This window comes from Gymnoscopelus braueri, assembly GCF_963280865.1.
Source record: "Gymnoscopelus braueri genome assembly, chromosome: 3".
NCBI classification, from domain to species: domain Eukaryota; kingdom Metazoa; phylum Chordata; class Actinopteri; order Myctophiformes; family Myctophidae; genus Gymnoscopelus; species Gymnoscopelus braueri.
Genome location: NC_137612.1, coordinates 22,516,990 through 22,544,281, shown reverse-complemented (window position 1 = coordinate 22,544,281; position 27,292 = coordinate 22,516,990). Strand labels below are relative to the sequence as shown.

Here is a 27,292-nt window from a genome sequence, read left to right as displayed (position 1 = left end):
GCTAGGAGAAGAACACAAGATTTAATCTTTAATGAGGATTAATCTTATACGCATAATTATTTAAAGTTATGAGATAGATACCGGTATGCAGGACAGGTCACCATGTAAAACCGCAACGAGACAAGACTTTTCTTTGTTTTGTCTAATCTCCTGTCTGCTTTCTACAGTTCACTGCAATGGTTTTAATTAAATTGACTTAATGAGTCCAATTCTGCTATCTGAAATCAATTGATTGCTTGAGTTCCCACTGTGGACAGTTGGGGGAGAGTTATATCACACAGCCACTGCAGGCTTTCTGAAGGGTCGTCTGAAAGGATTCCCTGCGTTTGGCTCGTTTTTGTGCATTACCCTCAACCCTCAGCCACTGTTAATCATAATGAAGCAGACCATTCTACCGGCACAAAATAATTTTGAATGTTATCTCAGTACCCTGCTTATTGAGGTGAGTTCAACGACAGTATCAAGCCAAAATAGGGATTCATAAAGAAGAGCGAGCTGTGGAAATGCTGTTTAATGCTCTTAATAAAAGAAACCTTCATACCATGCGTCAGACAAACAGAAACAAATATGCAAATCCAATGTTTGAGCTGATTTACAGTAGCACTGCTAAAGCCTTTTGATAACAACAGGACATTGGTGTGACTGCCAGTTTTACCATTAGGCAAATTACATCTCCTTGGAGTCACGCCAAAGCCTTTAAAGCAAATGGCAACCAGGCTCCATCCTAGAGGGATGAAGCATTTCATTGCCATCAGAGGTACAGTAGGCCTATACCCTTGACGCAGTAGCGACCAGCCTTTTCTCAGTCCATTACCAATGATTAGAAAACACCACCAGTGACTCAGAGGTACTGCATTGCTTCACCTCTCTGAATCCGTTTAACTTTACAACATAACCATTGTGCCTAAAGGCTATACTGTTCATCCTGAGAGACTACCACAGAACTAATATTGACGTGGTCATTCAGACAGTATCCTGCCCTACAGCCTATTTTGTCAGTGATTCAACATGATTAAATAATTCAATAATATTATTAACACATTTTAGGTAAGATAATTTAGCACACACATTGGAAGTATAACATATTTTGATGAAAACAAAAACTTGTGCAGATTTGGTTTTCTAACCTATCATCAGAGGTGGAAAAAGTACTCACATTTCTTACTTAAGTAAAAGTATGTAGAAATACGCTGTTACAAGTAAAAGTCCGGAATTCTAAATTTACTTGAGTAAAAGTACAAAAGTATTGGTATCAAATGGACTTATGGTACCAAAAGTAGAAAGTAGGCTACTCATTATGCAGAATGTCCCATTTCACAAGTTTTCAAATGTATAAAAATATTTTTGAAAATAGCAGATCTACAAGCTCACAATGCATGGCATCGCGAGGCATTGTGAACTTGTAGATTGGCTATTTTCAAAAGGCAGAAAATAAATGCATAGCGGGCTGCAGTGGTTTAATGTATGTTTTGTAATAATAATCAAAATCTACAAAGTAACTAACTAAAGTTTTCAAATAAGTGTACTCCACAAAAAGTACAATATTTGCCTCTTAGATGTAGTGGAGTAGAAGTAAAAGTACAGAACTCGAGTAAATGTACTTAGCTACTTTACACTACTGATTAGCTTTAAAAGGAGTTCACTCCTTTAATGTAGTTCACTCCTTTTAACGCTAATGGACCAGCGCTACAGCTGATATGGCTCCCAAAATGACAATTGTCATAATTTTCTTTCTCATCATTGTCATAAAGGGAATTTGGGCCATGCACTACTAGAACCTCATCACTAGAACCTCATCACTACTCTAGAACCTCATTCAAAACAGAGGTAGAGTAGGCTAGGCCTACATGTTAGGGTCGTAACAAATGCTGTCACAACAATCTAGCCTTTAGCCTTAGATAAAGCCTCGTAGATGTTTTATATCGATTTTGACATTTTCTTTAATCTCTACGAGAGTCTTAGCTACCACCCTCCCAGATTGCCCTGGAATGTCAGCTCCAAAGCCCGTACTTCTCCAAACATGTACAAATGCAAAATATAAGGGGCTTACTCGCGTGCCCCAAATGATAACTCTGTGTCCGGCGTGTTTGTGCAATGTATTAGTCCATATTTTTCAATAAAGAAATGTTTTAATCCCGTCTGTGGCTGATTCTGTCGGGAGTTCCCAGTGCGCGGTAGTGACGGGGCGCATCTGGTGAAAGCCGGAATTACACTCAATGTAAACAGGAAGTAAACGAGGGGGGATAATGGCGTTCGGCCACAGACGGAATTAAAACACTTCTTTGTTGAAAAATCTTGACTAATACATTGCACAAACACGCCGGACACCGAGTTCACATTTGGTGCACACTGGTAAGCACCTTATATTTTGCATTTGTACAATTTTGGAGAAGTACGGGATTTGGAGCTGACACTTCACGGCAGGGGGAGGGTGGTAGCTAAGACTCGTAGAGATAAAAACAAATCGATAAAATACATCTACGACTACGAGTCTTTATCTAAGGCTAATCTAGCCTAATGTTTTAACTATGTAATTCAATCAATTTCTTAAGGCACAGCGCCTTCATTGCAGAATATCAGCATTCACATACCTTGGATAATGTTATCTATAATATCTTGTCAGTCTTTCTTTAGTTCTTGATAAAGTTAAAGTAACATTTTAACAGGACTCATTTACTGTGGACCACAATGGCGAGGTGTATGCATAGATGTTATTACTTGACAGTAACACTAGAGGGTGCGATGGTCAAAGAGTCACTCTCAGTAGCCTAAAAGGAGGCGAGATAGAGATTGTCTTGGGTGTGGGTGGTCTTTATTGATTGTATCACTTATGATCTCGGGAATATAAAGGTTTTTATTGAAAATAGAATAAGAAAAAGGAAATCTTGTTTACATTCTTAATATGAACTATTTAGCTTTTGACTTTTGCTTGAAAAGGGCTGCATTTTATCCCCTATTTCAGTGGTTCTCAACCTGTGGGTCGGGACCCCCAGGGGGGTCCCCACATGACAGTGAAGTGACAATTTAAGAACTTTTAATTCCTTAAAAAGAAAGACAAGAAAAAGACCATTACTGCATCAAAAGTAATCAACAAACTATACTATAAAAACTGGTCAAACATCGGCCAAATTATCAAATTATATAAGAAAGGGGCAACAATTGTGAAAATAGCCGAACTACAAAGCAAGGCGTTGTGAGCTTGTAGATCTGCTATTTTCACAATATTTATCTGTGGAATAAATGCCTCAACTCCTGTACATTCCAAGTGATTATCAGGGTGGGGGGTCACGGCCTGAAAAGGTTGAGAGCCACTGCCCTATTTCATTGAAACATTTTCATTTTTGGGCAGGTCAGAGTGTGATGTACTGCGGTTTGAAGTTGGGCCTAAAATAACTTGAGGGAAGGCTTGAGCAGTGAGGCTAAATTTGTCAACCACTTTGTGAACTGAGCCTCTATCTCTGGCAGTAACCTAGATATCTCTGGCACCATGGCCTATATCACTATGCCTGTAACTTCACGGCAGCATGATTAGAAGATCAGTTTTTAAGTATGGAATTATTATTGTGGCGGTCCAAACATGCTGTTATCCACATTTGCACTTGTCTGAGTATGAGCAAGATGAAGAGATACACTGTGTTCACATTCTCGTAGATCCACTGCAAGTGTACCATCCACAGGTCAAAAAGTAGATCTACTCTGTTTACTTACACTTTTCAATTTAATGCTGCATGGTATTATCAGACAGTGTATCAGACCAAAATTTACTTTGAGATGCTCCATGTTCTCGCAACTATTTTATTATCATATGTAACTCCAGAAAGCTGTTGCGTGCCCTAAGTAGGTTAAATGGATTGCTAAGGAATAGTCACAGACTGACATTTGACACGATACTGTAACACAGCAGTAGGCTATGTCATTCAAACACTTGTCTCTTCTATATTCTCCTGTGTCATAAGAGTTGGACAGGTATGGATAATAGATTTGTCTAGATGAACACAACAGTCAATTAATTAGGTTACTGCAAAGGGTTGGACATTTTGTACAATATAGTACCCTTTAATTTATCAATTTACAACACAATATATAGCAAAAAAACGCTAAACCAGACATGAAAATATTTATTGGTACAAACACTTACATGTTAAAATTGTTCTCCTATGAGTAACAGTACATTTATGTAACATAATTATTGGTGAACACGACTTACAACACTGACATGACAATTGTAATAGTAGACAGTTTTTGGGAACTTAGCTAAATGTGGACATGGATGTGTGAGTAGTACTGCCAGTGAGAAAGTATGTTAGTAAATAAATAGGAACAAAAATGGCTCAGCTTGATACAAATTCAGGATAGAATTCAGTCAATTTGATGTTGTGTTCACCAGCCATACTGTATGTACATTTTTTCAGGAATCCAGCACATGCCTAAAATGACACAGAGATTGCACAAAGGAAAATAAATAAATAAACCAAGGTTACAATTATTACAGTATATACAGTAAGGAAGTTGTAAAAAATTGTAAAAACATTTTCATTACATACTGAGTGGTCAGTTTTAGAGGTGCTAAAGGGGTACTTGCCTTTTGCTGTGAAGGCTCCTTCTGCTCCTAATTTGGGACTGCAGCAGGTGAGAAAATAACAAGAAACAGGTGTTAAGTGTCTTTGGAGGCAAGTTACAATAATAAACACATGAGGAATTTGATGAAAATCAAAGTACAGAACATCAACAAGACTATTTTTAAAACAGGCGTGTGACCAGGGAATATTTCCTGGTCTTTGAAAAATATTTCAACAGCCCATTTTAAAATGCTGTAAAGAACCCTAAGATCATGCAAACGTTATTTCAAAAACAATTAGGGTCAAGTGGATGGACTTTCGGGTGCTATAACAGTAGAGCCTAGCAATAAAAGGCTGTGTCTCACTAGTCCCTAATTATGGTTACAGCTGCTGACTGGAGGAAATGCGATTAAGCTCCCTCAGCTGAGTACACGAGGAGTCATTACATGTTTAATTTATGGGTGCTGCCCCTCGGACTGTTTCAGTGGCAGGGGCCACCTATTCCAAGTTTAGTGACTTCCATGTATGGACAGCAAGACATGGAGACGGCAGATGTCACCTCAGGACTCAAATAGATCCATATGGAAAAAGAAAAGCTTTCTGGCACTGGGCTGTGGGCTTTGGAGGGCAGATCATACTTGTCAAATACAGTGTAAAGAAATTTATGGAAATAAGTGACTAAAATATTCTTATTAACTTGCAAATTACTCTAGTGATAAAATGTATATAAAAAACAGCGCCTAACCTGTAAGAATGACAATATTGGCCTATGCATCTTCTTCTTCTGGAACCTTTTCCACTGTTGAAGAGAAAAAACAGGCTAGTATGAGAGTGAGAACTTCAACTGTGGTCAAAAATATGCAACACCTTAAATAACAATACATTCAAAGTGATGAAGAATTATGTAGTATTACAAGAAGCTTACAGTATGCTGTATTATCTCAATACATAATATCAAATGCATTACTAAATTGTCCAGAAAGTCTATTTGAAAGCCAGGAAAGATGGCAATTTTAGTTTATTGTTTTTTTTCTTTCTGTAACCACATCCTAGCTTCCGTTTATTAAAACCATTACTTACCCTTGACCTCCAGCTTGCACTCGACCATGGCTTCTCCGTGTTCGTTCAGGGCCTTGCAGACGTACACGCCGCCATCATAGTTACCAGGCTTACGGATCTCCAGAGTGCAGATACCCTGCACACACATCTGCCTGTACTTGGGGTCGTTTGAAATGGGAATCTTGTTCTTTATCCACTGAATCTTGGGCTGCAGGAAAAAAAGAAGGGCCTTATGTGATTCACGTCACCCAGAGAACACGTTCAATTCACGCTCATCCAATTTCACACCTAGATCCTTTTTGCACGTTGACTAAAATGTGCTTCTCTACGTGTAACCAACATGCCCAGCAGTATGATGATTATAGTGAAATGTCCTATTACCTCGTAAACATCCAAATCAAATAAACAGCTTCACGGTGCGTTCTCTCTGAAGAGCGTTGCTCTTGATAACAAAACCATCTGGGAGCAGATAGCTCAAACACACTGGAGCTTCCAATGGCAGTGCCACCACATAATTGAGTAGGTATTTTACACATCTAACTCTCGTCTAGCTCTCACCCTCCCACCCTATTCCCTTTACAGAGCTTAAAGGCGAAGACTATCACCCGTAGTCATACCAGAGCTATCTCATGCCCCTTAGTGTAAAACACCTCCCTGTGCCACTTGTATGTCTTTCAATGACCTAGAGGCATGTAGTAGAGCGGACATATTGTAGAAAGCAATGAGCAATGACTAGACCACAGGCTAACAAGGGCAGGACACAATATAATCGTTTTGTGTCTCAGGGGTAAACACGCTGACAGGGATGGATGTACAGTGGAGTAAGGTTAACAGTACAAAGCCCTTCATACAATCTATCACCACAAGAGGTGGTACAGTAGCCACCAGCTGGCATCAGGCTCCCCGAGCAGTATCAAGTAACTGATGCCTCTGGTGTTAAGAGTGTCACAGAACCAAAAATGAATGATCACAGGGTGAGGCATGATGGCATGATGGCTCACTGTGACTTTATCCATCAAGACCGAGAACGGATCTGTGTCATTTTAAGATTTATTTGGCTTTTTTTTTCTTCAATTTTTTTGAAAGATCGTGGAAAAGGTGTGCAAATCTTTGAATATATATATATATGTTTTAAAGCGAAATGTTTAACTCCGATCTGTACTTCTGGGGGTTCCTGGAACAACATATTTTGAAATGGGGGTCCGCGGCTAAATACATATCATTTTGGGGGTCCTTGACATGGAAAAAGTTGGAGCACCACTGATATAGCAACATACTGTTAGGATTTAGAAAACATTTTTAGATATGTATTTGGCCACGGACCCCCATGTCATAATGTTTTGTTCCAGGGACCCCCCAGAAGCAAAGATTTGAGTTACAAATGTTCGCTTAAAAAAATACATGTTCAAAGATTTGCACACATTTTCAAGATTTTTCAAAAATAGCAGATCTACAAGCTCATAGCGCGGCACTCAGCTTGTATATCTGCTATTTTTGAATAGCCAAAGAAATCTAAAATGACACAGATACGTTCCCGGATTGAATGGGTTAACCTCCACACGTCCTAATGAAAGAGTTTAGCCCCATTGCTCAGCACCAGCATGCTAGTCTATTAGAAACACAATTGGACTCGTACGATCTGTATAGTTTTGTCATTTGAAATGACATAAGGACCAGACGTTGCAGTGTATTGTCAGGCTGTGTATCAAACATGGAATGAGCAACTGTATCTGGTTAAATGCTTAATCAGTGACAGCCAGGGTGGACGTTAGGGAGTTTGGTTTAGGACAAGCAGAAATATGCTGTCGTACCTTAGGGACTCCCCTGACAGAGCACAACAGCCTGGTGCTGTAGCCGACAGTGGTGGCTCTGTCAGTGAGAGCGGTGGTGAACTTGGGAGCCTCGCTGTAATCGCGGTCTTTGTACTCGGGAGGCTTGTAGTCGATGGCTGAAGAAAGAAACAGACAGACACATATGAAAACAGAAATATCAAAATAGAATTTTGCATATGTCATCAGAGACTACTGCCTTTTATAAAGCACCTCAGTCCCGTTCTCACCACTACTTGGAAGGACAGCTGATCTAAAGGTGATAGTTAGTCAGCTAACAATTCCGTTAGTTAACATGCTTCACAGATTACTATAGTAATGTGAAGACGATGACAGTAATGACAGTAATGTGAAGACGATACATGTATAAGGATTTGTTACACCTGTTGAACAAATGTAACTGACCCACAACGGATATGACGTATAACTATGCAATGAATGGATAATGATTACATTAATTAATATATGTAATAATATATGTCAGCAATTGAATTAATGAGAAAATCCACTATGTACTGTATGCCAATCCCATTTGTTACTAAAGCAAAAGTGTGTAGTGAAAGATACCTGATTTCAAAATGACAGCTTCAGTCTCTGTAAGAATAGGCTCCTCACTGACTCCAACTTTGTTCTCAGAATACACTCTGAACTTGTAGGTGTTTCCCATGATGAGGTCAGAGATGGTAGCAGTAAGTCTATGGTAATGCTCCAAAACAGTGAACCAGTCCTGTGGACAGACAAATGGATGGATGGAGAGAAAGACAAGAGTACAAGAGAGAGAAAAAGGGAAACAGATAGAGAGAGAGAGATAGAGTATTGATTATATGTGTTTCATGGATATAATTGATTAAGAGTATCCTACCACCAAAAGTCATCACACATAACCTGGACACTGTTACTGTAATCTAAGACGGGCAGCTACTCACTCCGGTCTTTTTGTCTGCCTTCTGTATGGTGTAACCGGTGATTTCTGTGTTTCCATTGTCCAAGGGTGCTGTCCATTCCAGGGCAGCATTGAAGCCCCAAGTATCAACAATCTTTATGGTGGCAGGGGGCCCTGGCAGCTCTGTGGAAAACCAAGCATTGATTCATTAGCACATATTATGGCGAGCATCAATGGCGACCAGATTCACGATGGTTTAAAAACAAATATATATTACTATCTTATCATTAGCTTTTTTGTTCCGATGAGAATCGGATGAGTTTGTTTCCAGAATAAGATGGAGCATAAAAAAAATAATCCTACAACTGACACTAGAGATTCATAGTAGACAATCTACAAGCTTACAACGCATTGCGATAGGATATGTTGTGAGCTAGTAGATGGTCTATTTTCACTACTTTTGAAAACATTTCCCCAATAGTGACATGCCAAAACGTTAATACTGTAGGTATACAAAGTATTTGTATTATATTACACAGAAACCAAATGGTGAGCATTAGGCAATGATTTTAAAGGATTATTAGTAATAAATAAAAAGAGTAGCTTTACTTACCAACAATTTGAAGGGTCAATGGACATTTGTCCTCAAAGTCATCTACTTTCACAGACATCTCATAGACTCCAGAGTCGGCTCTCGCAGAAGTACGGATGAACAGGATGCTGTTTACGTCGGTGTTACGGATCATGACCCTCTTGGTGTCAATGGGCTCACCGTTCTTGGACCAGCTGACAACTGGTTTGGGTTTGCCCTGGGAATGACAAGACCATTTATACTCCCTAATAAATACTTTCACAATGGTTTTGCTAGCTGAAAATCATTTAGTAATCAGCAAGTATAGATTATGGATCATGCATTAATAATAGTAGTGTAGTCGATTCCGGTGATCTTTTGAGGTGTATACTCACAGTGAAGGGGATGGTCAGGTTGATCTTGTCACCAACTTTAGCAACGTATCTCTGTCTCAGGAAACGGGGCATGCGAACCTTGGGGCGGTCTAGAGAAAATGGGAAATTGAATGCAAAAGTAATTGATATTGAGCTGCGAACACAGGATTGTGTGAACAAAGTTACATGTATTATGGAAAAGTCTAATAATGGCGTGGCTTCATGTGGATCTAGAGCTTCGAGTTAAATACACTGCAATGTTAAGTACTATTAAAGTATATACAGTAAGTAGAATGCACTCCTAAATTCATCATTGAGAGACATTTTTAAGGGAGGATTGTTGGGAACGACCACCTGCTGAGTTCAGCAAAGCAACAAACGCCAGGATTCTAAATAAAGCAGGACTAATATTAGACCACTGCACTGCAGGCTACTCATAAAACATAATTTGGAGATAAAGTTACTAATATATAACCATCATACACTAAAATGAAGATCAGATTCTTCTGTTGCGTGTTCCAACTTGACACTCAAAAGTAAAAGTCTAAAGAAAACACTGCCTGTAAAGTCCATGGCATCATTGGCATGTTTCAAAATAAACGGTGACTCTGTGACAGTCCGAAGGGACTTAGGCGCCACTTGAGAAACTAGAACCTCCCCCACACCCCCTTCTACGCAGAGCGGACACACTGGAATGCACTGCACCATCCACTCCCCTGACAAACCCCACCTGCTTGCAAGCCGATCAGTTGTCACCATCGATCTAACGGAGAGCAGCTTGTCACCTCTCCAGCTATGTACTGTCACAGTGGGTACAGAGCCACCACATTTGCGTTAATGACACACACATCCTAGCTATTTTTCCACGGCTTCGAGAGAATGTGGCTGGCCGTCCTTTCGTCAAAGCATTTAATGAGGTATCTCTATTATGTGGAACCACCTTCTCTCCTGGCTGGCAGTGGGCGGTGAACATGGAACATTGGTATATTGCCAGGGTCATGTTTCCTTCCATGCCTGTTCAACTCTCCATTACGTGAAAGATGGTTTCTGACTTGACAAAGTCACATTTCCAGCTTGAAGCAAGTGTTCCAAATAAACATGGCATGGCAACTGTCAGGAGAATTAAGGCCAATGTCCTACAACTTTTAACACTTCATTGATCTATCGCCAGGAAACATTTTGCTGGCTCTCTCAATAGTGACTCCTGCACTTTGCAAACCCTAGCATATACTATCCATACAAATAGCTGCACACAGTTTCAGTCATTCCTAATTTACCTTGACAAATAGTATTTACAGGGAATTTCCCCCCTAATTAATTGCTAAATGGGTGGCCTTTGTTCACAAGGAATGAATAGAACATAATGTTAAACATCCCTTGCTAATGGAACAGGAGCGCACGCCAGTAGTAAGGATGTGCTGACCACCTAGGGTGTTGGCCAGATTGAGGTCACTCCCTAATGAGTTCACCTTTGTTCCAGTCTCTATAAATGTGAGCTGGTTATCCATACCTGTCATACCCTGAAGAAGACATACTTTGTCGAAACGTTGGCGTCTTAAATAATAAAAATAAGTGACTACGAGCTGTGCGACCTCTTTTCTTTGAAACATCCCTTGCGAACACATCTGAATTACACTAACTGGAGTGCAAATAAATGCTAATAACTATTTGCAAATGCTCTTTGACCCTGGTCTATTTAGGACCTTTCTGCAGTGGCCTGGTGATGTAATACAGTTCAATGCAGTAGATGGTCAGAACGTGTGGCCTGTGTTGAAAGGGCAGAGAGGTCCTGATGCACATTTGGCCTATCCTGTAGCGTTGGAAATGGAACCCACACTGTAGAATCCTGAGTGTTAATTTAACTCTGACAGTGTACAAATGTAACCAAGAAATTGGTAAACGAACACTGAGGATTTTACTGTGGAACTCCGTTCAGTTACCACTACAAGAAAATGGCACTTTGACGCATAAGAAATAGGATTTCTTCATCCAATGATGCTCTGTTGGAATATAGCTAAATATACACATTTTAAACATACTTTGGACAGAAGCGTCCATCAATGGGCGTGTCGGATCTAACAGCTACAGGAAGATCTCGCTATTTCTGTGTGAGACCACTTCTTACCAGCAACTTCCTTCACCAGGACAGCCTCGGGGAGGGCGGCAGGGGGGCTGCGGCCCCCAGCATTCACAGCCACCACACGGATCTTCAGGCGATCGCCGGTGGTCTGGTTCTTGATGACGTAGCGGGTGGACTTATGGAGCTCCTCATTGACTGCTGCCCAGTCATCAGCTGTGGAAGAAAATGTACCGTGGTGAAGAAAAATTGGCACAGTTCTCACAGCACTGTAATACTAAACACTTGGTAAAAGCACACCGAATGAACAAGCTGGCCACGGTAACAGGAGGATATCAGATTTGTACTGATCAAGAAATTGAGTTTTATCTGACATAAAGTGCAGAGTCTGATGCAGGTTTGTAGTATACAGGTAATTGTAATAACAATATGAAATGTTTCCATTTTCCTTAATGCCATACAATTATTATATGTAGCGCAAGGTAACACCATTTTTTCTTTCTTTTTTGTATTTATTTTTTAATACAAATTACCACCATTGAGAATTATCTAAAATAGAGCAGGACATATTAGTGTGGTAATAGCTTTTATTTATGTTCTTCATGTCATTTTGGGGGTTTTAACACAGTTGATTGTGAGATGCTACTATGTCTGTGGCTACATGTCTAGCTCAAGCTTACATTTAGCTGGTGCTGACTTGAGATCTAAAAGCAGGAGCTCTGGTGAGACCGTACAGCAGCTCTCTTGGAATGGCTCTTTCCTTGTAGGGAGAGGTTAGGTAGCCTATGATATAAATCTACGAGTGACACTTCAGGGACAGGTGCAACCGATAGGGGTGACCCGCATTAAACTGCCATTTACCACATCCACGGGTATATTTAAAATGCACTTCAGTATTCTAAGATGTGAAGGGGGTGTCGAGAAAATATAACTGAAGATTTATAATGCAAAATATATATTTGAAATTTTAACTACGGATGTCAGCTGGTGATGTTGTAACTTCTGTGACCCATTCTGAAGTAGAGAATAAATAGCTTCACACTCTATGAATACCGCCATCTAACATGTTGTATTCCAGTGCCAGTACAGTAAGCATGTGGGGTCAAATTTAATCCAGAATGCATGCGTGAGAGAGCAACAGTTGATGGACTTACTTCCGTCCTTGCAGACTTCAATGGTGTAGCCATCTAGACCAGAGTCTCCAATGGTCTCTGGCTGACTCCAAATGATACTGACTGAGGTGTCATTCTTATCCTCGATAAACAGCTCCACGGGGGCACTTGTGGGCTCTACAGATGTCATAAGGAACACAGAATACTACAATAAACATTTTGAAATGCAGAAAATAACAGACAAAAGAAGAACTTCAAATTAGATTTTAAGGTTTGAGGTCATTCGGGGTTGTCACACCAGTGTTTATCGTAAACACAGTAACAACGAAAGACACGTGACGCGACGAGCATCATAGAGGCCGCTGATGATGGATTTCTCAGACTGACAGTTTACCTTTGGGTGGTGGTGGTGGAGGTGTTGGTGGTTTAGGCTCTTCTGGCGCGGCAGGCTCGGCACCTTCAGCTGTTTTTAAATAGGCATTAATGTCAGCTTAGCAAGCAGCATGAAATCAGCAGCACAATGTTACACTGTAAAATCTAATCCAAATGGTATCTCACAACTCTCTGTTTGTCCCATGGTGAGGTGTAAATTAATTATTTGATTGACAATTACCCGTAAAGCTAATTTATACTTTGCGACCATGTCGTATGACAAAAACAACCTATATTCAAGGAGGTGTTGATGCAAGAATTTAACTATGTATGTATTTTGGCACACAAACATGGTCGTTTGACAAAATAGAAATTAGGCATTTTTTCATGGGACAGTATCCAATAATTGTTCTCAAAACATACATAAAATGCACAGAGAGGAGTGGACAAGAACACGTTTCTGCATGTTTGTTTACCATCAGCGGGTGCTTCACCATCAGCGGGTGCAGCGGGTGCTTCACCATCAGCAGGTGCAGCGTCAGCTATATAGTTAAATGTTAGATATTAATGCCAAAGCACCCAACAGCAACAATATGTTACCTCAGATACTATAGCATATATCTCCATTAAACTGTATGCCATAGCTTCAAAGCGTTTGGCAGGAACCTGTTAGTGCTATATTAGCATTACATAGTACCTTTAGCAGCATTGCATTTATACAAGGGTGGTTTACATTTTAATTAGACTTCATATGTCATCTGTTGTCTCTTTTCATACTGTATATCAGTGGTTCTCAACCTTTTCAGGCCGTGACCCCCCAAAATAATATTTCTTGGGGACCCCCCACCCTGACAAGCACTTGGAATGTAGGATTTTGTTTTTGTTTGACTCGGTTCCACAGATAAATATTGTGAAAATAGCAGATCTACAATTTTGTCTCTTCCTTATATTATTTTGACAATTTTTTTGGTATAGTTTGTTGATTACTTTCGATGCAGTAATGGTCTTTGCTTTTTCCTCTTTTTTTTTAGGTATTAAAAAGGTTACTTAAATTGTCACTTCACTGTCATCTGGGGACCCCCCCCCCCCAAAAAAAAATCATGTGGGGACCCCCCTGGGGTCCCGACCCACAGATTGAGAACCACTGCTGTAGATGGTGGTTTACCAGCAACAGGGGCTTCAGCGTCAGCAGGAGCAGCGACAGCTTCGTCTGCAGCTGGGGCAGCGTCAGCTATAGTTAAATGTTAGATATTAATGCCAAAGTCGATCAGCAGACCTGATATATGTTATTATGTGTCAGCATTATAGCATACGCTGGATCTCCAGCAACTTGTATTCCAACCATTATAGCTTCAAAGTGTTTTAACAGGAACCAGTTAGTGCCATTATCATTACAGTGAGGTGATGGTGGTCTAAAGTTGAATTAGACTGGATAAGTTCTCTATCATATTGTATCTCCTTTGATACAGTAGATAGTAGTTTACCATCAGCGGGGGCAGCTTCAGCGGGAGCAGCAGCAGCGTCCTCTGCGGCTGGGGCAGCGGCAGCTATAGTTAAATGTTAGATATTAATGCCAAAGTCGATCAGCAGACTTGATATATGTTTCAGCATATAGCATGCTGAAACATATGCGTTACTACCTGTTTACACTTTATTACCATTTATTTTATTATTACTCCTAGCTGTGTTGTTTTTTTGTATCTATTCTGTGTTTCATAACTGTGGTAATGCCATGAAAACAAAATTTCCCCTGCGGGATCAATAAAGGTCCATCTATCATGGATCTCCAGTAAACCGTATAGCCATAGCTTCAATGTGTTTTAACATAAACCAGTTAGTGCTATTACAGTAGCATTACAGTGAGACTATGGTGGTTTAGAAGTTGAATTAAACGGAATTAAAAGGATAGGTTATCTGTTGTCTCCTTTCAGACTGTAGACAGGGGTTTACCATCAACGGGAGCTTCAGGTTCAGCAGGAGCAGCGACAGCTTCGTCTGCGGCTGGGGCAGCGTCAGCTATAGTTAAATGCTAGATATTAATGCCAAAGTCCATCAGCAGACGTGATACAGTATATGTTACATCAGATGATATAGCATATGCTGGATCTCCAGTCAAATGTGTGCAAGCAAGAGCTTCAACGTGTTTTAACAGGAACCAGTACTATTAGCAGGACAGTGAGACTATGGTGGTTGAATTAGACTGAAGGATAGATTATTTGTTGTCTACTGTAGATAGTGGGTTACCAGCAACAGGGGCTTCGGGTTCAGCAGGAGCAGCGACAGCTTCCTCTGCAGCTGGGGCAGCGTCAGCTATAGTTAAATGTTAGATATTAATGCCAACGTCGATCAGCAGATATATGTTGCAGCATATAGAATACGCTGGATCTCCAGCAACATATATTGCCAACCATAGCTTCATAGTGTTTTACCAGGTACCAGTTAGTGCTATTATCGTTACAGTGAGACTATGGTAGTTTTAACGTTGCATTAGACTGAAGGATAGGTTATCTGTTGTCTCCTTTCAGATTGTAGATAGTGGTTTACCAGCAACAGGGGCTTCGGGTTCAGCGGGAGCAGCGACAGCTTCTTCTGCAGCTGGGGCAGCGTCAGCTATAGTTAAATGTTAGATATTAATGCCAACGCCGATCAGCAGACCGGATATATGTTGCAGCATATAGCTGGATCTCCAGCAACTTGTATTGCCAACCATAGCTTCATAGTGTTTTACCAGGTACCAGTTAGTATCATTAGTAGGCATGTAACGATTTATCGTAAATCGATTCAAATTGGTTCAAACTGGTGACAATTTAAATCGATTTAATACAAAATGTATCGTGATGCTAACAGCAGGGGGGAAAAAAACTACGAAAATACAGGATTTGAGTAAGAGAACATTTGTCTGGAAACAAATTTTCTGTTTAAAAAATCTAAAATCTACGAAAAACGTATTGTGAACCTAGTATCGTGATTCAAATAGTATTGTGAGTTGAGTGAATCGTTACATGCCTAGCCATTAGCATTACAGTCTATACAGAGACTATGGTAGTTTAACGTTGAATTAGACTGAAGGATAGTTTATCTGTTGTCTCCTTTTATACTGTAGTTAGTGGTTTACCAGCAGGGGCCTCAACAGGGGCCTCCACTGGGGCCTCAACAGGGACTTCAGCGGCAGGTGCGGGTTCCTCTGTTGCAGGAGCATCGGCAGATGTTAAAGGTTAGAACATATTAGATTAAAAACAAAAGCATGTTTTCATTTTAGAATGAGAGTTGTTTCTCATTAACCACTTAAACCCTATATTAGTTTGCTGAGGTCTCCCGCCTCTATATTTCCTTCTAAACCAAATCTCTTCGTCAAAGATAGCAGAGCTTGTACATCTATTTTCGCAGAATGTTCGCCCCCAGATTAGGGACACTATAGGGTTCAAGTGGTTAACTGAAATGCATAAAGTCAATTCAAAGTTATGAAGAATTGGTAGGTTAGGTTAAATGACTACAGCAAATTACCATACTCCTACTACTGGCAGCTGGTTTATTTGGGTACAGATGAATTTAACTTAAGTGATAAATATGTCATTAATATTGACTGTATTGCTCGAGTCTTGTGAGCATACTCAGCAGGAGGAGTGGGTAATGTTAAAGGTTAAAACTGTAGTTGTAATAATAAAGGCAATTTGTGATATTTATCATTGTTGCTAATTATGCGTTATGAATCAATGCAAGCAATGCAAAGCATTACCCTCTCTGTCTCAGTGAGTGGACACTTCTGAGCCAGGGAGATAAGTTTGATGCCTAGAAGCCTTCAGAAGAAGCTCAGAGCCATTGGTGGAAGAAGTACTCAGATATTTTACTTAAGTAAAAGTAGCAATACCAGGGTGTAGAGTTAAAAATATAATAAATTAAAAAGGTGTTCAAAATGTTACTTATGTAAAAGTACAAAAGTATTGGCATCAAAATATACTTAAAGTACCAAAAGTAAAAGTACTATAAAATGTTTGAATGTTTCAAATAGCCTATGTATAAAATAGGGCTGAAGTGATTAATGCATGTTTTATAATATAATAATTCTGTAAAGTAACTAGTATATAAAGTTTTCAAATAATTGTAGACGAGTAAAAGTACAATATTTTTGTCTCTAAGAGGTAGTGGAGTAGAAGTAAAAGTACTGAAAATTGGAAATACTCCAGTAAAGTAAAAAAAAATACCTCAAAATACTTGAGTACATTCATTTCCACCACTGACCGTGGACATACAGTAGTAGCACCGCATAGTAGCAATTTAAGACGAGTTCTCAGAAACTGAGGCAATATTTTTCGCAAGAACCTTTCAGTTAATTAGCCTTAACTCACAAAACAGCAGGGCAGACATTGATGTCGTTGACCAGCATGCCTTACGTTACCAGCAAAGAGCGCTCACACGCGCATTGTGCGTAAAAGGGTCTCCAAGATGTCAAGATAAGTGCGATTTGTGACCATCTTCTTACCACAAGATGAACAACCGACTATGGGAGCGAGCGTGTTTTGGGGCGAGTCTTCCCCGTTGACCAGCATGCCTTACCACGGTAACCACCAAAGAGTGCACAAACCAAACGCGCTTTGTGCGTAAAAGGGTCTCCAAGATGTCAAGAAGTGCGATTTGTGTCCATCTTCTTACCATAAGATGAACAACCGACTATTTAATAATGAATACGCACATTCTCCAACGTACATCCACCTTCAAATATAGGTCAGTGCAGACAGCGATTGAATTTTTAAACGCAGAAATAACAAGGTAATGGATCGCGCGTCTTGGCCTCGGCACGGTGCATTACCAGGTGGGGGTGGGGGTGGAGGGGCGGCCTCCTCCACTACGGGTTCCTCGACGGGGGCAGCCTCCTCGGCGGGGGCAGCCTCTCCCTCTGCGGGGGCAGCAGCCTCCTCGGCCGGTGGGGCCTCGGCCACGGGCTCTGGAGCTGCCTCAGGGACGGGTTCTGGCTCTGCAACAACAACCACCTCCGCCTCCTTGGGCGCTGGCTTCTTCTTGATAGGTGCTGGCTTGGCTGGCATGTTGGCGGTCGGTTTTTTTTTTTCTTCAGCTAATTCCCAAATTAGTTAGTTGTAAGTCCTCGAAGTTCAACCCTTATCCAATGCCATCATTCCTTTGGGAGTGCAGGGTTTATATAGCAGCCCGCTGGGTGTGGGCTCCACCCCTCAAGGAGCTATCTGTGTAACAGATAGCCTACTTGACAGAAATATGGACTAGGTCCTAGCCTACTGAGTGGCCTGGTGGTTGTCCTTAGTCTTCTGTGTTCATTGAGTGTCATTTGATTCCCCAATAGATAAGAGACATCTTAATAAAATACAGTAAGGTGACTTGAGGTGTGAGCAGTGGTGGAAAAAGTACTCACACGTGTACTACTTAAAGTACCAAAAGTAGAAAGTACTCATTATGCAGAATGTCCAATTTCTCAAGTTTTCAAATGAATAAAATGTATACAAATATTTTTGAATATATATATATATATATATATATATTTTAATATTTTGATCTACAAGCTCACAATGCGTCACATTATGAGCTTGTAGAGATCGGCTATTTTCAAATGGCCGAAATGTATACAGAGCTGAAGTGGTTACTGTATGTTTTGTAATAATAATCAAAATATATTAAGTAACTAGTAACTAAAGTTAAATACTTGCAGGAACTAAAGTCAAATAATTGTGTAAAAGTATAACATTTGCCTCTGAGATGTAGAGTAGAAGCAAAAGTACTGAACATTGGAAATACTCCAGTAAAGTAAAAATACATCAAAATTGTACTTAAGTACAGTACTTGAGTAAATGTACTTAGTTACTTTACACCACTGCTTTTGTGTTCATTGAGTGTCATAGACTCCCACTAGAAACATGATAACATGACATCTTAATAACATAGTCAGTAGGTGACTTGAGGTGTGAGCTGCAATGTGACAGAAACGCCATAGGCACCAGCATAATGACATGTTTTTATTGACTCCAACAAACAGTGAGAGGATGAATATGTCTCCAGAAGCATGCCATCTCCGTGTATTGGACCCAATTAATTCTGAAGAAATATACTGGTCTCTGAATTAATCTTTTAACTCATTAATGATTGTTGCCGCGTCCACAATGCTGACATATTTACAGTCTTTACAATTATGATGTCCTGTACAAAATAGAGAAATGAGGGTTTACAAAGGGTTCTTTAGAAAAGGAAAAGAAAAAAGAAATATCAAATATCATCGTATTAAAAAGGAAAACCTTATTTAGAATAATCCCCTATAACAATAATGTTAAATTGTTGTTTTTTGTCACAGAGCAAGTTTACATGCGTTTACAACACTTAGAAACCCATCACATTTGCACGTCAGTGTCATTAGATAACGCATTACAGTTTTTAATTAATTTTATGTCAACAGCAAGCTTTGCCAAAAAAATATGACTATTCAGCAACCTGTATTGGTCTAAATTCTATTATTTTTGTTTTAAGTTTTCAAACTGTAGTGCTTATTCCTGTCAGCCATCTTAAAGACACAAATCCATTCATTTTTTGTATTCTTTCCCCCAAGGATGAATTTATTAAAATAAAATTACCTGCTATTAGACCATTCTCAATAGGCCTTGTGCAATTACAGTACACTTTACTGCATCCACCTGCCTTGTCATTCTGCAGTCAAAACACATCATATGGGCTAAACTTCACAAACCACCCTAGAATCCCATGTCTCAATACAAACCCCACCGAAGGCCCCCCTCATTAAGGTTCTATTTGGTCCCACCTACAATAAGAACTCAAAGTCAGAGCTGATGAAAATGCACTGCATTTGCTAGTTATGACATTTGCTGATTGCCAACACCAGTAGAAGTTGCTGCATAGTCCTGATACACTAGTTAGCAAATACACATCACAGTTACACAGCAACAGGTACAATAATCAGTTAATGAGATGAGAGGGCCGACATAACGGCGTCCACTGTCTGCATACAAAGATGAGGGTAGAGGTGGGGGTGGGGCACTGTGTGACTTTCTTTTTTTTAATATATATATATATATTTACAATAAATAAAATAATTATCAGTTGGCGTGGTGCCAGTGTCATCATCACCGGCCATTTGGCATCTTTTCTTAATGAAGTCATTATCAGCTTTCATTTTTGCTCACATGTGACCAATCAAAGCAGCAAAATAGCCATTGGCTTTAAGTTACATGTTTGACAGTCAAACAGTTTCATGTAAAAGATGTGCAAAAACAAAGCAACAAGAAGCCCAAGACAGAAGACATTATTTTAAACTTAGGTTGGTTGCACTTTTCTTATCAAATAATTCCTTTGATAGTGTCTTGTGATAACCATACACAGAAAATGGCCTGACATTCATTACAGTTTATGTCCACATGGGGGAGGTTAATGCATTTTAAATGCAAAGGCCTGAACAATGGACAGATGACTCGACACTAACATACACCAGTCCCACTTTACACATCACCTTTCGTCTCCTTTTACCCCAGCATGACTAGCTTTTCACAATAAACATACACCAAGCACATCGACAAGAGGTTTCATGTTGTCATCGGTCTTGCCTTTTGAGCAACTATGTTGTAGGTATTTTAGTTTGCTGTGTGCCAGTATCCTATGCACTAACCAGTTTTCAAATATGAATACTGTACATCAACATCAACATGAGAATACATTACACAGTGTCTCACATTACTCCACTGTCTGCACTGGATGTCTTGAACGAGTACACTTCTTAAAAGTGACCAAGAATTATCTCTCAAATCAATTCCACACAATCCATTTTCACAAACACCACTAACAGTTCTATAGTCTACTAACCTCACGTTAGCCTACCCTGTACTTCTACACTGATCCTTATGCAACATTAAACACAGTTCATGACACTGTTGAACTTTATTCAACTTAAAAGCAAAGAGCACCATAAGTAGTTAAATGTTGATGACCAATGTTAGCAACATGATATATATATTTTTTTTTCTGGGGCTGTGTGAATTGTATTAAGCTTATTTTATACTCATCACACAATGGTGTCGCTTGTCGACAAGAACTGATTTAGTTCTTTGTCGGGGTGGCAAGTGACAACGTCATACTACGGAGTGTAAATTAGGCTATAGACACTTGAAATGGGAAAAGGTAGCTTCAAAGTCACTGTGCTCACCCACGTGTACACATTGCTGTTATGGATGGTTAAGTTGCAGTCTGTCTCTGTGGTAAGGCTTCTTTCTAAAGCACCTAGATGACCACCATAGTTATGTAGTTGTGTGTTTTCTAAGTGAAATCTATATCTGAAATCTATACATTCATATATAAAGCAATTGAACTTAGATCCCTAGCTTGACAGTCAATATGCAAGATTACAGTTTAAGTACAGTATTTGGTTCAGCATATTAGATATTTGCACCATGCAGCTAGTGTAGATAAAATAACTGGCATGTAGCGTTTATATGTACATAGAATACACAGTAGCTACTTTGAAATCTGAGGGATAGATGTTATTTTACTATTTTTAAATAAACTTTAAAGAAAACAAAATGATTAAAGAGGATTTGCTAAAATGATTTTTCACCAGGCGGTGCTATGTTGTCATACCTGTGTAATACGTATCTAATACCTGATTTTTATGGCAATAATGGCAACAATGCTTTATTTTATAAAGCTCATAATAAAACTGAAAGAAAGTGGTAATAACACTACAAGAGCAACTTGCAGATGTCATGTATGCTGCCAGCAACAAAGTGATGAACTTGCATCACAAATAAAAGGTCATGTGTCTGCAAAAGAGTATAACAGCATTTGACAATGTTCAACTAAGGAACCAAATGCATGATGGCAATGAAAGGAATAAGGTCCATATGGTCACCAATCATCAATACATGAATGCCTGAAGTGTTACTCATCTATACAGTCATTCCTTATTTCATGCTACTCTCGCATTGAGACAACACAGTGGTGGTGATATTAATGAAAGCACCAATGCACCGCTAAAGTTGAGAGATGACAATGAAGTCTTTGCTTTAAGGCATTCTGTATGTTTGACGAGATTTAAATGAGTTGTCACCTGCTGGTGTGGTGAGAGTTCAGGATTGCATAAGTCTAAGGTTTGGCCAACACAGTAGATATGTAATGAAGAAAATTTGCATTTAACCTTAACCTCTAAACCTGTTATGCTGTCATACTCTTTTCCAAAAGGATTCACAAAATTAACCAAGACTAAATTAATTTCAGAACCTGTCACAGCCCGTAGTACAGTTGAGGACAAAGCAGAGACTGTACTGTGCTGTTGGGAGGAAATACCTGACTGAACAACTGAGACGATTAGTTAAGTAAATTGATCTATTAGCACCAGTTTGTGTGTACTGGGGGATAAGATTTGCACATATTTGTATAGATGTGAATGTCCATTCCTTGAATGACTAACACTTTCAACATCATGGAATGGTGATGATATTTTAAACAAAAAAATGATTTCTCTCTGAATATGAACTGTATTCTACAGTTGACAGAAGATAAAAGTAATATTTTGAAGTGCTATGGCTAAGATTAAAATACAAGAAGGGGATGATACAATTAAAGTCTGGGCAGGCTGGGGTCTTCCTTGTCAGGAGATTCAATGTAGTTGGCAGCCTCTTGGAGCTTCAAAAGCATCGCCATCTGAAACAGAGAAAATACAAATAAGAGTAACGTATCCCAAATGAACTGGACAGCACTGTACAAAAACAAAACAAAAATATTAATATTTGATTAATTGCTGATGGCTATTGACACCTGGATTTCCCCCGGGGGTCAATAAAAGGTTTATCTTATAGCTTGATTTACACATTTTATTAAATATATTATATACTTATTGTCATTGTTCTCAAATAGCTGTCATTTGTATTTGTAGCTAAGATTGTTGACTTTCCTTTGGCATTAAGCACTGTTGTTGTTTTTAGTGACAATAAAGCACATTTTAATGTATTTGAATGGACCGAGAGCCCTGTGACAAAGCTAACACGGGATACACTACAGCAATGTTAGTCTCCTACCAGAGGATCAAACTCCATGGAGCTGGGTGGTGTCTCCTTTTTTGTCCGCATTTCTCCACTGGGTTGCCCAGGGCTACCAGATGCTACACTGGGTGGAGGCAAATGACACAGCTTGGCCTGATCTTGCTGGGCAGAAGGCCAAGGTAGGGTACCCCTCACCCACTCCACTGGGTCCTCCCATACTGCCTTCTGACCATGGGCCTGAGGGCAACACGACACACACGTACAATAACAGACAGAGACAACTAATTTACACCAAATATTTCCTGAGAAAGGAACACCACTGGCACTTCCTGAGGAATAAGTACAGCAAGATGTTAAAGTGGCGTTATCATCCAAGCAACACAGCCTTGTGACAAAGACAAAAAACAAAGACCATTTCCAAAAGAGTAAAGCTGAGGTTTCCAACCTTGATGCCGTCCTTGGCGCCTTCCTGAAGGTATGGGATAATGGAATGGTTCCAGAGGTCAATAAACCAGGATCGAAAATCCTCTACTGTGACCGGGCAGGAGAGGAAAAAGCAAGGGCCTATAGGGAAAGCAGTTTAAACAGTCACACAAAACTGTACGTTAATCTAACCCATGCACATGCTCTGTTTACAATCAGTGCATCGCAGAAACTCATTCTTCATCATCTGTTTGTGATAACAGCCTTCTGTACCAATGAGGAAGTCAGATGTGCTGTGCTTCTCCAGGAAGGTGTGCAAGTGGTACCACAGTTTGGGCACCCAGTCCAACACCCTGATCAGGTCCTCATTGGTCAGGCTCCTTTCATCCTCCGCTTCCATCAGCTTCCTGTGCAAGTAACGCACCAGGAAGCCATTGGCTGGCTCCACGTTGTTGGAGAAGGTCACCATCCTATGTAGGCAGGGGAAGAATAATACAGAGGGTCTACAAGCTGTGTGCAGATACAGACGTAAACTGGAAAACCAGCTAATTAGCTACATACAGTATATCTGGCAAAGAGTGATGTTAAATCCAGAAACTTAACAGTTTAGAAGTTTCAGTCGTACAACTAGTGTATTTTGCATTTGACTCGTCTCTCACCTAAAGCTCAGATGTAGGCTGTTGTTAGCGTTCATCTTCACCGGTTGATTGCTTGTCCCAATAATATAAGGGCTAAATGAAAGGGTGAATTGACAAGCTTAGAATGATTTTATGCACTTCTGGACTTTTCTTTAATGCATTTTGCCCATAACCAAGAATGAAGGAACTCACCATTTGTGATATTTGCAGGTGAGTGCACCGTTGACAAGCTCACTGATGGTGGCTGGATCATGAATGTCATCTAATATAATTATTAATGGTATTTCTGATGTGCTTGTTTCCCGGTCTATTTGATTGGCAAGGTTGGAAAGGTAGAGTTGCAAATCCTGTTGCGAGACAAAAAGGTGATGAGGACAAAGATCAGATAAGATCATGATGATGAATAGAAGCGAATAATAATGAGTCAATGACAGACAAATGACAAAGCAAGAATCAATTTAACACTGCACGATTCACCGGTTAATCTTTTTCTCTTGTGACATTTCAAGTTCCTTCTAACCTTGCATGACTGTCTGTGCATATTGAATGTGACCACGATTCCCTCTGTGATTTCCCGGGCACTGCGGTCCACCAGGTACTCTGCCAGTCGAGAGGTGAGGTGGGTCTTCCCCGTGCCGCTGGGACCGGACAGAATGATGCGGCGGTGCTTGAGAAGCAGGCTGATGTAGTGTTGCATCATGGGCTTTGGGATAAGCGTCTCAAATACCAGGCTGTCCACGCACTTCTCCTTCAAGCCTGTAACGGTGGAATAGATTCAATATTGTGTTGTAGTTAAAAACAAAACAAAAACCCTATGTTGAATTAACCACTTATGTTATACTTTGTTGTACCACGGTAACGCACAGCGTTACTGTGGTACAACAATCAGCTATTGATGGTTGAAAATCAGCTATTCAACCAGTATTGAGTATTGTAGCTGGAAATTGTTCTTGGAGATAACATTGATTGATTGATTGAATACTTTATTAACAGTTTGCAAAAAGCCCTGAGGGCTTGTTTCCATTGTGGTCCTATGTAATTCAATTCATCAAGACCTATAAAGACAAGAAATCATCAATACTAGGAGCAGTAAAAAAATTATTTACAGAAAATATTCTTTAGCAAGCTAGAAGACTTGTCGGGTGATAGTATCAAACATGCTGTTTCACCCAGAGAGGACAGATTAATCCTGTACATTAAGAACACTTAACACATGTGGGACGATCGTATACTATAACAATATACAGTTCAAAAAGCGAGGGCCTTAGGCAGCGAGTTCAGGAAGGACCACCTCGCATGTCCTTCATAAACAACTTGGAGCTCCCAACAGTCGGTTCTGAAAATAGCTCCACATCAAGAATAGAGGAGTCTGTGCATCCCCCCCACCAGCCTGGAGGAGTGTAATATATATCACCTCCCCCACCCCCCATGCATCTAGTGGGTCTGAGTGTCTTGAGGGTGGTGGACCAGCTGGGCCTGCCTGACACCAGGCACGGGGATCATGTTACCCAGAGCCATGTCTGCCCTGGTGCTCCTCTCCTAGTTCAGTCAGCGCTGGCATTCCTGCCTCGCAAAGGCGGAGAGGGGTCGACGACCAACCAGACACTCTCTTCCTAATCAGTGACTATACCTCTTGGTATAGAGTCACTAATGGAGTCTACATATGTGCTACCGTGGCACCCAAGTAAAAGACTGCGTTAAGAGATCAACACTGCGTTCCCTTCCCCTCCTCTCTGAGTCGCAACCTTGGTCGCACCTTCTTATCAAGATTTACGAAAACAAAGACAAGCTTTTCCACTTCCTCTTATTTCTACACACTATTTTGTTACTTTTATTGTCAGTGCGCTGTGGCTTTGATCTTACAAAGCTGGATGAAAAAAGATGTCTGCATTAGACAATAAACAGTAAGAGTTGACAAAATTACGATGCAGCAGCAGCACCCTCTATACATTCCCAACAAAGCAAATATAAACGGTTGTGTTTATCTGTTCAAACAGGATTACATTACATTTATTTATTTATTAGACATTTTACAAGAGGATAAGCCCCTTGAGATGCAGCATCTCGTTTTCGAGGGGGTCCTCGTGCCGCAATCAGGTCAGCTGAGTTTATGTTTCGGTTTAGGGAGATGACTGCCAGGCAATTTCCAAAGTAAATACATCCATGTTGAACTTTGCAAGACCTTAGAAGCAGACAAAGCGTCAGTCTTAAGCATGGCCTCCTGGAGCTGTGCTTGCTCACCGACAGAGACGGACAGGCACAAATGCAGTTGCTTTGATAAGGAGGCAGACATGAGGATTTGCTCTCAAGAGTTTAGAATCCTACTCGCTGAACACGCACAATGAATATTGTGCTTGATAGGCACCTAAGTTAATCAGGGAATCCAAGTCATAAATCAATATAAGTCTCCCTGTGAGGACTGAGGAGCATATAGTTTTCAGTCAACAGATCACCGCTTTCTAAAATTAAGAGCTGGCATTCAGAATGGAAGCTGCAGGCTTCTTCCAACAACAACATTCTTTATATCATCTGGCTCATTAGCTAGCACTGATTTATTCCCACAAAAAGTTGCTCTTGCAGTGTAGCAACATATTCAGTTGATTGAGTTTCAGTATGAACTTCATGGTGTATTGGCTATATTTGAGTTGTCTAAACTCAAAGTGAAATGACCGAGCTGTGAATACATGAAAAGAAATCTAGAATCATTTTATAACAAAATGAAGAAAATAATTGTTTTTAAGCATATAACATACTTCCCCACTACTACAGACCTTTGAGGGCCACAGTGATGCTGCTAGGGCCTCTAGACATGCAGCGAGATGGCTGGCTCTCCGGTGCCTCTCCTCCCAACACCCTTTTAATGTGTCCCATACTGTAGCTGTAGATGGAGTCAGTGGACAGACCGACGCTGGAGGTCGGGTCCACCTTGGCTACATACACCTACATTGGGAACAAATGACAATATCACTGTACCAATATGGAATAAACCTGGCTATATTCCATTTCATCGTTTGTATTACAAGGACAGCAACAAACATGCAATCACGAGGATGGATTTTGCTAACAACTGTCCATTGTATTTGTAGCTAATGACAGCTGCTGTTTCCAATGCATGTCCTTGGAGCAGGCCATGGGGATTAGATGCTTCTTCTTTGTCGTGCTTTAGTATTATACAGTATTGAGGATGGAGAGGACAGTCCAACAACAACAAACTACATTAGATGGCAAATTACAGTTACATGACAAGGATCCTTTTCAGGGTAATTCAAGTTCAAACTAAACCAACACCATGTCAAAGTTAAAAGTGCATGATGAATGTATGACATGATTGCTAAAATGTGTCAATCGTTACACTCTCAAGAGTTTAATTAACACTAATGATTTTGTTGTACAG

General features: G+C 40.1%; 2 protein-coding genes across 10 annotated transcripts in view; both read right to left on the bottom strand.

Annotated features, from left to right (window-relative positions):
• Positions 1-4,103: 4,103 nt before the first annotated feature.
• mybphb (myosin binding protein Hb) lies at positions 4,104-17,976 on the bottom strand. Of its 4 annotated transcripts, XM_080424684.1 has the most exons (15): positions 17,644-17,976; positions 14,002-14,067; positions 13,313-13,378; positions 12,859-12,927; positions 12,507-12,641; positions 11,401-11,568; positions 9,297-9,385; positions 8,944-9,139; positions 8,374-8,513; positions 8,015-8,174; positions 7,430-7,566; positions 5,640-5,826; positions 5,305-5,358; positions 4,583-4,620; positions 4,104-4,427 (listed from the first exon to the last, which is right to left on the bottom strand). In XM_080424684.1, exons 1-13 carry the CDS (start codon positions 17,876-17,878, stop codon positions 5,327-5,329), a joined length of 1,680 nt encoding a protein of 559 aa, XP_080280810.1. In that variant the 5' UTR covers positions 17,879-17,976; the 3' UTR covers positions 4,104-4,427; positions 4,583-4,620; positions 5,305-5,326. The 4 variants fall into 4 exon arrangements, with proteins under 4 accessions (XP_080280810.1, XP_080280811.1, XP_080280812.1 ...); XM_080424685.1 differs by lacking the exon at positions 14,002-14,067; XM_080424686.1 differs by lacking the exons at positions 13,313-13,378; positions 14,002-14,067.
• A 1,418-nt stretch (positions 17,977-19,394) lies between these two features.
• nav1b (neuron navigator 1b) overlaps positions 19,395-27,292 on the bottom strand; it is a 94,502-nt gene continuing 86,604 nt past the window's right edge. For all 6 annotated transcript variants that reach the window (XM_080424677.1, XM_080424676.1, XM_080424680.1 and 3 more), the window contains 8 exons: positions 26,670-26,838; positions 24,419-24,654; positions 24,091-24,245; positions 23,920-23,991; positions 23,534-23,730; positions 23,283-23,401; positions 22,874-23,074; positions 19,395-22,499 (listed from right to left, as the gene is read on the bottom strand). In XM_080424677.1, the coding sequence (XP_080280803.1) occupies positions 22,416-22,499; positions 22,874-23,074; positions 23,283-23,401; positions 23,534-23,730; positions 23,920-23,991; positions 24,091-24,245; positions 24,419-24,654; positions 26,670-26,838 (1,233 nt within the window). In that variant the 3' untranslated portion in view covers positions 19,395-22,415. The remainder of the gene's footprint in view (positions 22,500-22,873; positions 23,075-23,282; positions 23,402-23,533; positions 23,731-23,919; positions 23,992-24,090; positions 24,246-24,418; positions 24,655-26,669; positions 26,839-27,292) is intronic.

Coding starts and splice junctions, on each gene's coding strand:
- mybphb (XM_080424684.1), bottom strand. CDS start 17,878: ATGCCAGCCAAGCCAGCACCTATCAAGAAGAAGCCAGCGCCCAAGGAG. Junction 12,642..12,858: donor TCCACCACCACCACCCAAAG/GTAAACTGTCAG, acceptor TGACATCTGTAG/AGCCCACAAGTGCCCCCGTG. Junction 7,567..8,014: donor AGCTGTCATTTTGAAATCAG/GTATCTTTCACT, acceptor TTCTTTCTTCAG/CCATCGACTACAAGCCTCCC.